The sequence below is a fragment of the Andrographis paniculata genome, unplaced genomic scaffold (assembly GCF_009805555.1).
Source record: "Andrographis paniculata isolate CXL003 unplaced genomic scaffold, ASM980555v1 Contig98END, whole genome shotgun sequence".
Taxonomy (NCBI): domain Eukaryota; kingdom Viridiplantae; phylum Streptophyta; class Magnoliopsida; order Lamiales; family Acanthaceae; genus Andrographis; species Andrographis paniculata.
In genome coordinates, this window is record NW_026137637.1 from 1,312,396 (window position 1) to 1,329,564 (window position 17,169).

Below are 17,169 nucleotides of genomic sequence, written 5' to 3' on the forward strand. Positions count from 1 at the left end.
TAGCCCAAGCCGTTTAGGAACATCAATAGTACCTCATTAACTAACATATTAAACACTTCCAATAGTAGGTCAAAAAAGTTCTTGATATACTCTAAATACTCTTTTTCTTTAAGCTCTTGTTTAAAGATTATCCATATGGTGATGACCTTTTCATCGCTTGGCCTCATCTCAGACAAATATCCTCAAAGTATGTATTTCTCTGTGACCTCATCTCCAATGACGCATGTATCCTCAGAGTATTTCTTTATATCATAGAAAAAATCATCTACAACTCGAGCTTTCCACTCCCCTACATAGTTCTCCGGACATGAGATCTTCCCCCGGGGTATACTAGGACAGCCTAACACAAACTCGTAACTATTTCTTAATTTAGTAAATATAGCCCACATATTACTGAAACATCCTTACGTTTCACCTTAGAGACCCATCGCACATAAAATACTAATACTTTCGCGTACAAAAAATAAATATATACGTGAACCCTTATATACCCATCACACATTAAATACTAATATTTCCACGTACAAAAAATAAATGTATACATACATTGAACCGGACGGAGAGAATATTAAATTAATAATCGATGATTTATACCTTTCTACCTTCAAATATTAGAATACATTCCATCCTTTCCATGCATAATACTTTGGGATTGCACAAAAAGTGTCCAATAAACTCTATGCAATTTAGATATGTTTTGCAGAAATCAATACAGTTTTTTACAGCAACTAAATAAGTAAATCAAGAACCAGAGCAATGACTTAATCTGTATTTTCATCTCTGTAAGAATTTGGAGAAAAGTTTCAATAGGAAATGAAAATCAGTGTCGTTACCTGGCGTTGCTGCAATGATATTACAAGATCAGGCAACTCTCGGGTCGGATTTGTCGGTGACGTCCTCCCAGCGCACCACTTTGGCGCACTCCCCGCACACTGCTTTGTCTCCAAACTTTACCCGTTGGCTCCTCAGAGTCAGCAGGTGTGAGAGGTTCGTGCAGCGTCGCAGCCCGTACATGTACGTATGGCGCTGCCTTGCTCGTTCGAGCGCATAGTCATGTTTAGGAGTTGTGACGGTTGGAGGACGAGGATTGGGCTTTGAATTGAGCATAGAATCAGTTATGGAGCGCCGTGGCTGCTGCTGCTGCTGATCGGGTGCAGGTTCGCCTACAGATGCTTTCTGCTGCTCGTGCATTGTTTCATCTGGAAATACGCGCCGCACCTCTTCCCACTCGAGGGTTTTCCGATACACCTCCCAAGCTAGGTCTTGCTCTTCTTTAGACAGTTTCTCATCTTCATTTTCTTGCAAGAGGGTCTCGTGTTCATGGTAATTTGAAATCCAACTGAAAAGAGCACAAGAGAAATGTAGAAATGTTCCGAGATCACACATTTTAACCAATGATAAAAATTTATAATGCAAGGAAAACGACGGAAAAATTGTTTATAATCCATTTGTGGTTTGGAAAGTCTTGCATTATTTTCTTCATAATTTAATAATTGCATGAGACTCCCTCTGTGTTTTCGAAAATATTGCACCGAATTTATTTTTGTGCAATGTTTTCGTAAACACAAGGGAATCTTGTGTAATTTTTAGAGAATTCTGTGTGATACTTTTTAAAATGAGGGAGCCTTATGTAGTTTCTAAACCATGGAGGAATTCGGCGCAAACTTTCCAAACCACAAATAGATTATAAGTAATTCTTCCGAAAATCGAGGAATTTATCCAAGCAACAGCAAAGATCTTTCATTTCAATTCTAATCATCCAGAGTCTAAAACTAATACAATCCTGACTAATATGTATTCAGCTCGAGAGTAAAACAACATATTGGGATTGAAGATCGGGAAAAGCAGATTTCAATATGGAAGTAGAGCGTGTATAGATATTGGTTTAATACAATAATGACAACATCGCAAATGCTTCTAACAAACTTAGGAGCCTAGATTGTGTTGAAAGATTACAAAGAGCAATTTTGCAACTAAACAGTATAGATATAGGAAAATACTGTCATGGTTAAAAACAGGACATGTGATTTGGCACACCGATATTTCACATATGATAGCACAAAACAGAACCACTTTGAATTCACAAAGGGATGCTCAATTGGTGAATATAGTTACCAACCAAAATTTATTGTAATATTATATATAAAGCTAACTAAATTCATTACTAATCTCATTTGTAAAAGTAAGTATAATCATTGGGTAAGCATAGTCTTACTTGGGATGATGATTGCTTATCAAACTTTCAATCAACTTGTCCGTAGATGAGCTCCCATGAGGCAGTTGCATCTTCTGCTTCAATATGTTTCCAACGTGACTGGCTGCATCCGGTGTGGAAGCACCAGTTTCTTGTCCCAAATCAGGTATCATGTCAGCATTTTCATCGTCACCGAAGTCAAACAAATGTAATATTTCTTCTTTAGACATTGTCCTGTGAACCTGCTGTCTATCGACTACTCTTGCAGCGAGGCCCTCCTTAGTCACCTGTAGAACTTTATCGAGTTAATTTTTGTTCAGAGAGTAACTAGATTGGATTGGGGCCTTGTGATAGGACACTACCTGACGCTTATAGATTTTTTCTTCCATTGTTGCGTGTGCCAACAATCGGTATGCAAAAACAGGTTTGGTTTGTCCATACCTACAAATAATAAGCATTTTAATTTACCAGCAACTTGAAGTCTATTACAATGTTTTGCTTAATAGAAATCACAGTAGAGCACCTCCAAACCCGGTATATAGCCTGAAGATCATAAGTTGGGTTCCAAGATCCATCGACTATAATCACTCGGTTAGCAGCATGAAGGTTGATCCCCAGGGATCCAGCCCTCGTTGATATTAAGACGCATTTAACCCTTCTATTCAATGGTTCATTGAACCTCTCAACCAACCTCTGCCTCTCGTAGCTTTCAGTTCTTCCATCTAACCTGTTTAACGAAGGTAAGAGCTTAGTATTTATTTATTACATTTTGTGTAAATAAACCTGTTTGCATAGTTAATAAGACATAAGCCTACAATCAAGAGTGAAATATGGAACAGTTCAGAATATAAATACAAACGGATCCATAAGTACTCTCAATGGGAGTTTACATCTTCCTTTTTCTTTCGAATAACATGAGGCAAACATAATGTCATGTACATGACTTAATTTGATCGGTTTCTAGAACTCCCATCGAATGCAAAGACTAGAGAAAAGATCTCACAACAGTGATGCAAAATCAACTAGAGATACAACGAAGTTGTGAGCCAAAACAATCAAAAAGCTGGAATGCAGCTAAAGATAGTGCCCACATTACAGAATGGTGGCTTTTCCCTTGCAACAACACAATCAATATATGCAAAATAAATAAGGTAACCGGTTCATCATTATTATGTTAATTCACAAAATAATGGTGGTACGTGGTGCAAGCAAAGAAAATGAGATTCATCATAATCGCTCCAAATATTGCACAGATGTAAGTTGATATTATTGATATTGTTCTGCTATATTGTAACCACACATACCTGTACCAGTCCTTCCCTTTCCTCCAACATTTCCCATTCTTCCTAGGACGAGGTAATTTTGAAAGATATTTCTCTATAAGGTCCAAAGTTAGTATGCTCTGGCTGAAAACGAGTGCTTTATCACCCATGTTCGAGCACGCTGTTAGGATATCAAGTAGCAAAACCATTTTTCCACCTTGATTGATGTCCATATAATTGTTCCCCATTAAAAGATCTCTCCACCAATCCTGTTAGCAAATTGATGATATATATATATATATGCATATTAACAACTCAAAAGAATATTGATGGAAATAGCCAGGTCTAAGAGAGTATAAAAGCACATATGAAATTACAAATAGGAAAAATACATTAACCGAGTGACCATTAACACACTAAATAACTAAATAAATAGCAATTGTTTACATAGGAAATGGGAGACAGTAAATTAAGGTCCACACCTCGTGATAAAATCCAGTGTCATTCTTTCTGTGATGGTTGCTGAGCTTCTCTGCAATATGAAAAATGTACGAAGTATGAGAATATCTAACATCTAGCTCTTTAGGCATCAGCAGGGGCACAACTATTTTCAAAGTTCATTACGTTTCTCACAAGTATTTTTCCTAGTATATGGGATCTATTTAGTTTCTCACAAGTATTTTCCTAGTATATGGGATCTATTTAGTTGATAATGTTTCTATTTGTTCGATAGAACATATATTTTGATCTAAATTTAAAGATGTATATTACCGTTCTTTTCCAATTTATAATGGCCCCCTTCCCCTATTACTTCTATTATATTATTTTTAGAAGGAAAAGGGAATTTTATAATTGGATGATAAGTAGTACAAAGGAGATACCCAATAGAAACCCAGAGAACTAAGTCATAGAGGATCAAAATCAAACTACAAAATCTGAGTGCTCAGGGGCACCATATTTCGTAAAGGCGTCTTCCAATCCATTGGAACAATGAGGGATATGGTCAAAAGATATGAATTGGCATCAGAAGGTGAGGTACCAAAGCTTATTGATCTCAGGATTAAGCTTAGCGATTATTGATCAACTACTTTCTAGGAGGTATGTACAGATATCCTATACATACATTTTAAGAATGTATATCATTTTCTGACATATAGTTTCTACTGTCAGCATATAGTTTAATGTTCCTGGATATCAACCTCAGCACACTCTATCCCGGCGTTTTGTTCTTATTCACATCTTATTGCCCAGAATATATACAGTATAGCTGACCTTATGGTAGTACTCTCAAACCTATAGAAGTATTTCTGATTACTTTTCTATTTAACTCCAACCTACTTCACTTTGATGCATACATCTTTATCAATTCCTTGACTTTTCTCCACAAACAGTTACTAAAAACTTAAAAGAGTGTATTGTATTCTTTTGTGTTTTCGTTCCCATCTATTTACTATTCAATATATTATTTTTACCTCCAAAAATATCGCATACAACACCCACTTTCCATACAACACATCGCATCCAACTACCATGTTCACCTAGAAACTATCAAAATGAAGACAAAGACACAAAAGAGCACACCCTTAAAAAATTACTATATAGTATATTATCAATTTCCAACGAAGTAGTGTGCACATTTACCATGCCATCACTTCTACAACACTAAAGTAGAACCTAGCCACCTATGTATGATAAAATCTATTCCAAATTATAAGAATTCAGGGAACTATTTGTGCAGATTATAAAACAGAGAATGTTAAAAATAATCAGTCCTGAATATGTGAAAGCATTCTTGAATTGGTGATATACTAAACAAATCACTAATATGCATCAGAAGGTACCTCCAGAGATAACATTGTAGTCAACATTCTCATCACTAGAGCAATCATCTGCGAGAAAATTCTCTAGATCTTCACATCTACTAGACTCTTTGTTTTCTTTCCTTAGTTGCAAAATTCCAGGATGGTTCCAAATCTACAAGAAAGAAAACAGAATAGAATAAAAATAAACAGAAAACTGCACTATATTTTATCTTTTGTACTCATGTTGGAAATAAATATGGAATGAGAAATGTCTTTGATGGTTTCCAAAAAATAAAAATAAAAATTGTAACCATATAGTGTTTGGTCATTCTGGGACTATACTACATAAGGTAATAAGAACTGTTTGATTTTTCAACACAGTTGCCACAGGTAAAATGAATTATTATTTTTTTTAAAAAAAAAAATGTGTAATAACGTAGTAGAGCAGGGCAAACTGGATCGAGTTCTAAAGTGATATGTAATCTGCTCAACTTAAATGATCCCCCTTTGAAAACAAAAAATCATGCTCGTCTATGATTCAAACAATTGTAGGTACAGGTCTGCGTTACAAGACACAGAACAATACTCTCGAGCAAATTACTTAGGCTTCAATATTACATGCTTAGAAGCTGATGTAATAGCTAAGACTCTCTTAACATTTATATGAAAGGATAAGAAAATTCATGAAGCCATTAAAAAACTAAGGACACACCTGAGCCAAGGCCTGGTACCCAGCAAAAAAGGATCTCTTAATTATCCTTTCACCTGAGACCTTGTCTTTTGTGAAACCGTGGACATCAAGAAATCTCTTATACAGTTTTCTCTGTAATGTAGATAACTTCACGGAGATGACAAACACCGTTTTCGGGGGCAAATCTTTTTTAACGACATTCATGTCCATTCTCTGAACAAATCCTTTTAGCTGTTCATAGAGAATATGAGATCTTTGATTCATTATCTTTACATCGTCTGCAGTAGAATTGGTGTGCTGACCATTTTCTATGGGATTCTGGAAACTGAAAAGGACAGGAAACAGTAATCATGATGCAAGAGAATAAATTCCACAAAGAGAAGCATGAACGCCATTATTACCGGTTCCTAAACTCATGGCTGCTACCAAGAAATCCTTCCCTGACAAAATCAACCATCTGTTACAGACAAACCTTTAAATGATTAGAGATGATGATTCACACAACACATCAGATCCAAAGATGTAGTTTGAAATTCATACACAATAGTACTCCATCAGATTGTTCTGAAGAGGCGACCCAGTCAATGCAATCCTTCTCTGGCACTTCACTTGTTTCAATGCTTGAGTTGTATCAGCCCGGGTGTTCTTGATAATATGGGCTTCATCACAAACTAGGATATCAGGTCCTTCCTGTCAACAAATACCGTCTTCATAATAAAAAGTCCTTGCTAATAACTTACGGTTCAATAATTACATGAACTATGGAAATTACGTAGGAGGCTGAGAAGATTTCAAAAATATAATAATAGAAAATTAAAATTGAAATTGCAAGTAACGAAATATTAACAAGTGTAAAGTCCTAACCACCGAAGTCTAATTTTGACATGTGCTAGAAACAATGTACAACAACCAAAGTATTTAGATTAATGTTGTAAAGTAAAAAGAATATTGAAGTATAGTACTATAGTTGCAGAAATTTCTTCCATTTTTTGTCTATTGTCTCGAAAATAATTCGTGATATCACACATTAGCATGCCACAAGTGCCATGATAGGGAAGGATGAAATACATAGCTATCCCATCGAGGCATGTAAAAAAAATCAGAATAATTATGAAAGGGATGTAGATATTATAGTCAGCCAAAAACTAAAAATGTTCAATATCAGAATATCTAATGATATATCACCTGAAGTGCATGACTAATTGCTCTGGCTAGGTCCCTGTCCTTGACATACTTTCCAAGAGATAAATTGCGGAATGCTGAATAACCAATTATGAAGATCCCACCTTTAATTCTCCACTTTGTGAGCAACTGAACCCTTCTCTCCCTGAGGAAATAAAGATATGAAGATGTATCATTTACAGTGTCTTTACCAGTTTTAAATATGTAATAATCAAACAGATAAGTCAAACCTTGGAGCATCTTCAAGCATGAAAATACGAAGAGGCTTCAGCTCAAGTGGCCTCCATTTCATGAACTCAAACCGCCAATTGTGTATAACACTCACTGGTGTTACAATGAGTGCAGTTCTTAAACCTAGGTCAACACTTCTCATAGCGGCGTAGAGAAAAGTAATGACCTGTATGCACAAATTAGATCTTTCAAGGATCATCATTTTAGAGGTACTTTGCATCATCTACACATAGATGAGCAAAATACCAAATCTAGACATAATATTAGAATTCCATGTAGTAGATTGGACTTCACACCATAGTAACAGTTTGAAATCAAATTGCATAACAATTAATAATAATATCAAACTTTTATCACAATCACAATACAGCATGAAATTATATCTTAATTTAATTATTATTGAAGATAAAAGGGGCCTAATATAACGAAGGAGATCAAAGAAAATATTTACACTGCACGTAAGGGTGGGCACAGACAGAAAGTCAATCGCAAAATATTGGAGACAATATCAGTATGGGATACATTGGGAAGTGACAAGGACAGCTTTTCAACCCCAACAAAATTTTGGGACATAACTGGGACAAGAGTGTTCCATCCTGATTTTCACCATTCTTGCTCCCAACTCAATGTCATTCTTAGTGTAGTTGTATAATTTGCAAATTCTGATTATAATATGTATACATATATATATATATTGGATATACTGGAGATATAACAATAACCTTGGTTTCTTAAATAAATGTAAACATGTAGTAAGTTCATACAATTTCACTTTAATCTTTTCTTCATGTTATAACATATAGTTTACAAACAATAAAGAAAACGTTTTTGAGTTATTTATTATAAAAAATTCAAATTACTGATCTTTTATTATCATAGTTATATTTAACTAGATTTTTTCATTCTAGAGCAAAATAATTAATAAAATTCTCAAATTTTCCAAAATGGATATGGACAACTATATTATTGTTGACAAGACTGGACAAAAAATATTCAGGAGATGATTGGAACAAGAATTGTCCCAAACAAATTTTTAGGACCGTATCAGATAGGGCAAGAATCTGACCGGTTTGTCAGTCCAATCCCGTGTGCACCCCTAACTACAGAGTTAAAAGTTTGGCAAGATGTTAAAATATCAGTGGAAGGTTTGAAACTACATATCAGAACAATAAATCACATACGCCATGCTACAACTCATTTAAGTGAAATTATACAGGTAGATGCATTGATAGAAAAGAACTGGCAGTGATTAGAAGTAATAGAAGTTTATAAATTGTACCTGAAAGGTTTTGCCTAACCCCATAGTATGTGCCAAAATGCAACCAAGACCTTTGTCGCCAGACCTCACTTTCCGCACAGATTGAACAATATTTTCCCACATAAACCGAATCCCTGCAACCTGAACCAGCTAATTATTAGGATTACTTAACCCAGTTAATGTACATACGTACAATGTTATAATATTACTAGGTCACAGCATATCCAGAAAAATAGTTCAATGATGAAACAAAGTTGGAATAACAAATGCACGATTTCATTACTCCAAATAACTGCCATTACTTCAAAACTGTGGTAGATGTCAAAATGTACATGAGTTATTCCATTCAAGCAATTGTAGAATTCAAATTTAAACAATAATCATAAAACTTTCCTGCAGTTTAGGAACAACATAATACCGAGAAAAGAAACTATAGGAATTGCCAAATTGAACCAAATTCCAGATAAAGAATGGAATCTCCATTAGCATCAAGGAGGCTACCAAATATAGATAACTTCAAAGTTCAGATTTCATTTCTTTACATAATTAATAGCGTAGGGAAGAAAATCTTAAACTAGCCAAACCTGATGTGGTTTTAATTTCCCTGAGATGCTTGGAGGTATTCTCACAGCCTCTTCACCTTCCTCTCTCACCACATTTACAATGTAACCTGCAGTTGCATCACCTAGCATTTCTGCAGTAGTGCCATCAAATGAACTCACTTTACTGGTTGAATAAGTCATTGTAACAGATTTGGAAGAAATCCGCGCTTCCAAAGATTTAAGCCGCTCTTGACGTTCCTGTGACAGTATATGCAGCCAAAATGTTGATAAGAGAAATTAAATATATAACACATGAGAAAATTTTACCTTTTCAATTGCAATTTTCTTTTTAGTTTCTTCCCCCAGTTCTGTATCATCAATGATCCTTCGAATTTTCTTTTTACGTCTTCTCCTAGTGCTGAGACAGGAGGTCAGACAACAAATGTTCAGAATAATATCTAAATTCCAAAAAGGATAATTAAATGAAACAACAGAAGCATGTATTGAATAATAATATAACAAGAGGAACAAGGGTTATCAATCACCCCAAGCTTGTGAAAAAGTTCATTTCTAATTCAATTATCAAACTAGATATCTGACCAGTATAAATTTTCCAGACAAACCAAAAAGACACTAAATTGGAAATGAGGAAATAAGAAAGAAAGAATTCCCAAAATCCCTAATGTAGATATCAAGCTCCCCAGACACGTGAATATAACAAAAAATTCAGAGGAAAAAAGTCTTGTCTCTTCTTTTCTGATACCAAGCTTTCATGTCAAAAGTATTAAATGCTACAACTAGAGAACGAAAGGCAAGAAAAGTCACAAATAAACCCTGTCATCATAATAGCAGAATGGATGCCAAAAATAAAAAATAAAACCCAATAGGATCAGTTTAACCCTCACAGAATCCCAGAAAACAAATTCCAAAATTCCAGAATGGCTGTCTCAAAACCCTATCTACTCCTTAAATACTACTATCTAAACCCTACTTATCAAATTAGAATAAGTCCATATAATAAATAAAATTAACCCAATCCAAATAAATATGAAAGACCAAGCATGCGAAAGCAAGCCTAAGACCGTTCCCACATACACTAAGAGAGGCCTTGCCCCCCTTCTCTTTCCCGTGCTTTTGTCCCTGCTCTCTATCACAAACAAGGCACACATGTATAAAAACTAGTAAATGTATATAAATTCTATCTTATAAGAAATTAATGTCTATAATTAATTTTATAGTAACATATCAAGAAAATATAAAATAACTAAAACAAAAATAAGAAGTTGATTTAAAATTTTAAAATAATAACTACACAATAAATAATACTTCCTCCGTCGGCAAAAATGTGCTCAAACTTTTGGGTACAGGTTCTAATTAGGTGTGTACTTTTTACCTTTTATAATAAAAAGGTACAAAAAGTAGAGTAATTTTTACTAATAAAAAAATCAAAATATTTTTAGGCGACGGAAAGTAAATAATACTCCCTACGAAAACATTTTGTTCCAATTTACTGTAAATAAAGAATTTAAGTAAAATATAATTAGTAAATAATTAAAAATATATTAGTATAAATAATTATTATATAATATGAATAATTATATATTAAAATTAAGATAACTAATTAATTTAATTAAGATTACAAAAATTATCAATTATGAAATTTAAAATATGATTAAAATATATAATCATTTTTCCTAAATAATAAGAAACAAATAAGGTGAGACGAATGGAAATAGAAATAGTGAATAAATAAGGTGGGACGGTAAGGCAATAGACCAGATACTAATACTAATAGTATAAATAGATAAATAAAAGAATAGCACTATCAGAGCAATAAAGTAGATAACAAATTAGAAATAATTGATTCTTAATCTGCGGAAAAACACCACGGCGGATAATAGCAACGAGACCAAGAGAGAGCAGAGAAGAGGGAAGAAAGAATGACAAATTAGGGTTCGATCGGATTTAAGGTTTAGAGGTTGACTTGGGCTGGGCTTGAGACTTACAAGGCTCTGGGCTAGCCTGCCCAGTGCCATGGCATCTCCGTGGCTTTGTTGAGGCGTCGCTAAAGCATCGCCAAACCGCCTTCTTTAATAAGGCGAGGCGAAGAGTTGCGGCGCACCTAAAAAAGCGCTAAGACGCCATGGCGACGCAGTGACAACAATGGCAGTGACAATTATTATCTATAAAATGGAAGATAACTATCCAAGCTTTTGAGTGAACATAACAGTCTAAATAATTCAAAATTCTGCATGTGAATTTTCAGTATGGTTGGGATTTAAACACCCGATAATCTATGTCAATTCAACTCTCCAGCGCTGGTTAGATACTATCTGTGGTCTTGAACAATAAACACGATCATCAATGTAAATCAGTGTACCTTGTAGTGACACCGGTAACAGAATCTGAATCATCTGAATCAGAATCTGAACTAGAAGTCATTTGACCATCTACTTTGGTAGCTTCCTCCATGTGTGAAGATGCATTTTCAACTGGTTGAGCTTCATTATCACTATCAGCAGTAATTGTACAGCATTTTTTGCCATCGGGCTGAGCTTCATCACTTTCACGATCACGCTTGACTCCCCTAGAGTCAACTAAGTCTGGGGATGTTGAGCCATTTGTCAAGGAGGCATCATAACCACTCTTTGCATTCTCTTCATCATCAACAACAGGCAACCTGTTTGCATCACTAATTAGTTCTTGATCACCAATATCACTTGCATCAGTGCGATCCTCATGAATTGTGAAATCATCTAGTTGATCCCTCAAGCCATCAGCGAAGGAAAGCGTTCCCTTCAGTATCAAAGGTAAAACAAAACAACAAGACAAGATGATATGTCAGTAGTAATAAGATATGATAGTTGTGGCTAACCAAGATCAAAACTGGATAGTGACCATATGTAATAATTTTCCAACAAAATAAATGATTGAAAAATGTGTAAGTGGAAACAGACTGATTTGTGCTCTACAATATCAAGCATATAGCCACATTGTCTGAAAAAGACCCATTTGACGATGTATAAAACAACAATCATTCACGCACTCAGTGCATCATATCCCTTTGCATGATCGTAAAGATGAAAATAAACAGAATGAAATCATAATCAAACTGGACTGGACATTGAAAATGAAAAATGATAAAAATCAGGGACAGAACCAAATGCTTTGAAGTTTTTACCTTTTTCCTTTTCTTCCTGTGTCTCCTTTGTTTTAAGCGAATGTTAAGCTTTCGATGAGCATTTACATCATCCTCCTCTTTAACCTGTGAAGAAAATAACAAGGAAAAGACCAAAATCATTTTAACTAATGTAAAAGGAAGAAATACATATTTTCTAATATTGTAAAACAGTTTCTCTCAATATGTTTACTGAAAGGCTTGCTGTTGATTTGAGAATCAACATGAATGAATTAATTCCAGTTCCTTAATTCTCCAAGATGGATTTTTTTCCTTAATTACCACTTCAATATCTGTATTTAAGTGATAATTTGTAATTTTCTTTTAGCATTCATTCCATTCCTTGCTTTAGTACCAACATGATATCTTTGTCTACAGCCTTGTCAAATGCAATGATTTTTTTACTTAAATACTTCCTTTATACCACTGTAAGCAGAAAATTTCAGGACATACCAACATTTATTTGTAATCAATCCTATAGCAAACACTATTTTTGAAATGTTCAATCCAATTATTTCCAGAAGCTGAGAGAGAAATGATGCTTTTGGATTCTAGTAGAATAACCTTTCTAACAAAATGTGGCTAGCTAATTTTGACGCGGACAGAAATATGAGTTGGAAAGAATGTCCTTATGGAAATACTTTCAGTAGCACACTTCTAATTTAGAAGAATAAGGAATCATTACAAACAATAAATGGCATGTTCATCATCAATTCCATGTTAATGCATCATATAGGCGATCAAAGTAAAATTGTCACGGTGCCCTTTTGCGGTGCGGCGCCCGTGGACCGCCATGCCGCCATGGGAAAAAATGGCGAACACAGCGCAAGTGTATAAAAACTTATGTATTATATCTTTTAAGAAATTAATGTCCAAATAAAATTATAGTAACATATCAAGAACATACAAAATTACTAACAAAAAACAATAAAAATAAATAACTACACAAAAAATAAGAACTAATAACACTAATACCATAATAGTATAAATGAAAAAATAGCACTATTGGAGGCTGGAGCACTGAAGCCGATAATAAAATTAAAAATACTGAGTCTTAATCCGTGGATAAAACACCACGGAGGGATGAAGCGGCTGTATAGAGCGGCGGACAACAGCGGCTAGACCAGGAGAGAGTAGAGGAGAGCAGGGAGAAAGAGGATGACAAGCTAGGGTTAGATAGGGTTAAAGGTTTAGGGTTGAGGTTGATGTGGTTTGGGCTTGGGCTGGGCTGGGCTTGAGATTCGTAAGGCTCTGGGCTAGCCTGCCCAGTGCCATGATATCACTGTGGCGTCATTGAGGTGACGCCACAGCATTGCTAAGGCATCGCCAAGCTGCCTTCTTTAATATGGCGAAGCGAAGAGTCCCGGCGCTCCTCCAAAAGCGCCAGGACGCCATGCCGACGCCATGACAACAGTGATCAAACTGAATCACATAGCCACTGCTTTCACTTAATATAAGGTACATTGAATGATTGATAACATTAACTTCTCAAGATGAAAAAGATATGAACTCAACGAATCACCACTTTTGGACAATGGAACTGCAATAGAAGGTGAGTATTTCTCTCTAGTTATCGTAACTGGTTAAGAGAAATATGCTATTAACAGATCAAATTGTGGTAGAAAATACGAATGGCCAACCTTCTTAAAGTTTCTCTTCTGTTCTTCAGTAAGATACAGTTCTCCTTCATTTGCTATAGCATCAGCAACAAATGGGTCACTTGAAGTACCATCAATGTCATCAATTTCCTCAACCTGTAAGTATAGTTAATGTGAGGGATAAAAACTTCAAAAGAATGCTATCAAGTAAAAAAGAATAAATAGATGTTCTTTAATTTCAAACTCATTTGGTATCCTTATAAAGCAGAAGTTTAACGATTAGGCAAGTAATAGTCTTGATAAATTTACATCAACAAAACCAATGATTCAGTGCAACACTCGTTGCTTCCCATATCAATTCATCCAACAGAACCATATAAACTTTTGTGCATCAGAGGTCTTTAGTTTGCCTGAATAAAAAACTTACTCCAAATTATACAATTTACAGATCTCTTTCAAGCAACATATACCTGCTTCGAAATGTGACAAAATGATATCTCTGCACGCCGACTTTAAAGAGCCAAAATTTATTTTAGGATGTGACATATTCAACTAACACTTTAACTAAAAACCTTTAGGGGAAAGTAGAATGGTCTCTATCATTGGGATTCCCTCTACAATGATTCAATGACTGTTTTTGAACATCAGTTACCTTCACCAATAAAGTGTATGTGCAGACAGCAACAACAAACTTTAAAACATTTATAGTACAGAAACTGAAAAATGAGAGCATAATTCTAGTTAACTAGGGATAAGTCAGAAAAAGCTTTGTAATTATGAGCAATGTATTGGCCAGTAGACAATGAATAAATCAGTATCGAAGAATCAAATGTATTTCACCTCATCAACTCCTGGAAATTTCAGTCCCAGTTCAGCAGCTTGCTGAGGGGTGCTGGCTAGGTAGACAGAAGCCCAGTGCTTGCTGCCAAAAGAGATGGCCTCCAAACTTGACTTATCAGAGCACATTCTGCTGAAAGAATCCCAATCTACATTTACCGAGTCATTTACTGTATCATTTACAGATGTACTGGTTTCAGTTGTCCCAACTTTTTTTTCGAGGAAACCACTAGCGCCCTCCTCTAAGACTTTGCCATGCCGTCTGCCCTACATGAAGATTTTAGTTAAAAAATCAAGTTTATCGTTGGATATATTAACTTGCTGCAAAGGCTGAGAATGAACCTTCTCACGGGCCTGTGCACGTTGAGATACTTTTCAGCCTCTGCAACTGATTCAGTTGCATCAACCGGCAGTTGAGTTCCAGCCCAATGAGTCCTCTTTTTCCAGGCTTCAGTGTGGCAAGCATTTGGAGCTTGCTTTTCTATCCACTTATAGAGACTGGAAAGATCAATCCCAGCACCATCAAGTTGCTCCTACCCACCGACAAATGAATTTGTAAAGCATAAACATCGATTCTTCTATAAGTTGGATTTAAATATACTCCAATAACTGAAAAGACACTTGTAAAGAACAAATTGCAGAGAACCGTACTAAATATCCTATGGTATAAATCAATGGAGCAATTAGTACTCTAATCCCAAATTCAAGTTCATTTCTTCGAATAATCAAAATCAGAAACCTAGAAAATTAAAAATCCAACTAATACAACCACTGTTGCATTCTAATGTAATTAAAAACAAAACTGAAAAGCCATACCAGTAAATGAGCACTCTCAGTCTCAAGCTCGTCAAGCTGAACTTCCCACTCATCCTTGAAAGCAGCCATCTCATTCGTGACAGCCTTTTCCAACTAATTCAAAAGAAAATTGAAAATCACAAGGAAAACAATAAAAAAGGCAAACAAATAGTATGGAAAACAATGCAATTAACTACCTCATCACCCGACGACGACTGTGCCAATTCCTTTCGAACATCAGCTTCTACTTTGGCTAGGGATTCCTCCTCCAGAGCCTCTTGAGCTTCAGCAGCCTACAAGCATTTGAGTTAGTAGCATTCAACTACAATAACAAAATCCCTCCTCGAATAAAGTAAGGTCATAACTATTTACTTTGCTTTCGACATCTAAGAGCTCAGCAATAAGCTCTTCTATCTCCTCCTCCGTCAATGGCTCCTGCAAACACCAAGCATATGTGAATTTTTCTAAAAAGGAAATTAACCATAAAAAGAATTAAAAGACACTACAAAAATGCAATTTACTTCGAAACCACATGATTACTACTAAAAGCTTCAAAAAAAAAACTAAACCAAACGAAGAAATGGAACACGGAATTGCACAAAACATGTTAACCAAACCTACAGAGAAAAACGAACAATCGAAAGAGTAAAATCCCAATCACAAACAACAAAGAACAATACTTCGAACTAAAACTAACAAATTCGATCCAGAAGAGCAATCTCCACATTCTTCATCCGACAAACAAAATTGATTAAAAACAAAACAGAGAAAACCCAGATCGAATCAAGTCGGGAATCAACCTCAGGATGCAATCCTTCCCCTTCCTCTCCGTCTCCGCCTCCATCCTCCTCTTCTTCTTCGTCATTATCCTCATGGTCGGCAGAATTTTCAGAAGAATCATCCCCGACAAGCTCCTCGACGTCTTCCTGCACTGGTTCTTCAGTCTTCTTCTTCTCTTCTTCTTCCACCATCCCTCCCCTCCTGATAACTGTTACAAAAAGATCGATTTACACTGCTACGAAAGTGGAAGTACGGGTCAGAGTTGGACTCGGGAGGCAGGGAGGGGTTTAGTTTAGAGAAGAAATTTGGGGGAAATGGAGACGACGTCGTTTCGGCCCATGTTTGGTTTGGGCAAAGGGCAGTTACTATCATCCATTGTCGCAAGAAACCCGTACACTTTTTTTTTTTTTTTTTTTTTTTTTTTTTTTTTTTTTTTTTTTCCTTTTTAATTCGCATTTAAGAGGGGCGAGATTCAAATCTTTCATTTCATCCCCTACATTATCACATGTTCCTTTGAACTATGTAATTAGGGTGTATTACTGTAGACACGAGAGTTTATGTAAAATATAATTAGTAAGTAATTAGAAATTTTATTAGTAAAAAAATAATTATTATTTAGTAAAAATAATTATAGATTAAGATTAAGATAAGTAAAGAGTTTAATTAAAATTAAGAAAATTATAAAATTTAAAATGCGATTAAAGTGCATAATTATATTTCTAAAAATAGAAATGACAAATTATGTGGGACAAACGAAAATAGAAAATAAGGACAAATTATGTGGGACAAACGAAAATAGAAAATAAGGACAAATTATGT

General features: G+C 35.2%; 1 protein-coding gene across 1 annotated transcript; it reads right to left on the bottom strand.

Annotated features, from left to right (window-relative positions):
- Nucleotides 1-568: 568 nt before the first annotated feature.
- LOC127243725 (protein CHROMATIN REMODELING 20) lies at nucleotides 569-16,685 on the bottom strand. The gene is made up of 24 exons (XM_051263878.1): nucleotides 16,371-16,685; nucleotides 15,943-16,005; nucleotides 15,768-15,863; nucleotides 15,592-15,684; nucleotides 15,118-15,308; nucleotides 14,779-15,037; nucleotides 13,981-14,094; nucleotides 12,344-12,427; nucleotides 11,543-11,958; nucleotides 9,490-9,580; nucleotides 9,205-9,420; nucleotides 8,642-8,761; nucleotides 7,362-7,528; nucleotides 7,135-7,276; nucleotides 6,490-6,639; nucleotides 6,351-6,406; nucleotides 5,971-6,274; nucleotides 5,298-5,430; nucleotides 3,939-3,988; nucleotides 3,499-3,725; nucleotides 2,718-2,921; nucleotides 2,557-2,635; nucleotides 2,216-2,481; nucleotides 569-1,339 (listed from the first exon to the last, which is right to left on the bottom strand). Exons 1-24 carry the CDS (start codon nucleotides 16,539-16,541, stop codon nucleotides 862-864), a joined length of 4,170 nt encoding a protein of 1,389 aa, XP_051119835.1. The 5' UTR covers nucleotides 16,542-16,685; the 3' UTR covers nucleotides 569-861.
- Between the last annotated feature and the right edge of the window lie 484 nt (nucleotides 16,686-17,169).

What these genes read in the sequence shown, in the direction of transcription:
- LOC127243725 (XM_051263878.1), bottom strand. Translation starts at nt 16,541, where the DNA reads ATGGTGGAAGAAGAAGAGAAGAAGAAGACTGAAGAACCAGTGCAGGAA. An exon ending in GTTACCGGTGTCACTACAAG is followed by an intron (nt 9,581 to 11,542) that starts GTACACTGATTT and finishes CTCCTGTCTCAG; the next exon opens with CACTAGGAGAAGACGTAAAA. An exon ending in GCTATATACCGGGTTTGGAG is followed by an intron (nt 2,636 to 2,717) that starts GTGCTCTACTGT and finishes TATTATTTGTAG; the next exon opens with GTATGGACAAACCAAACCTG.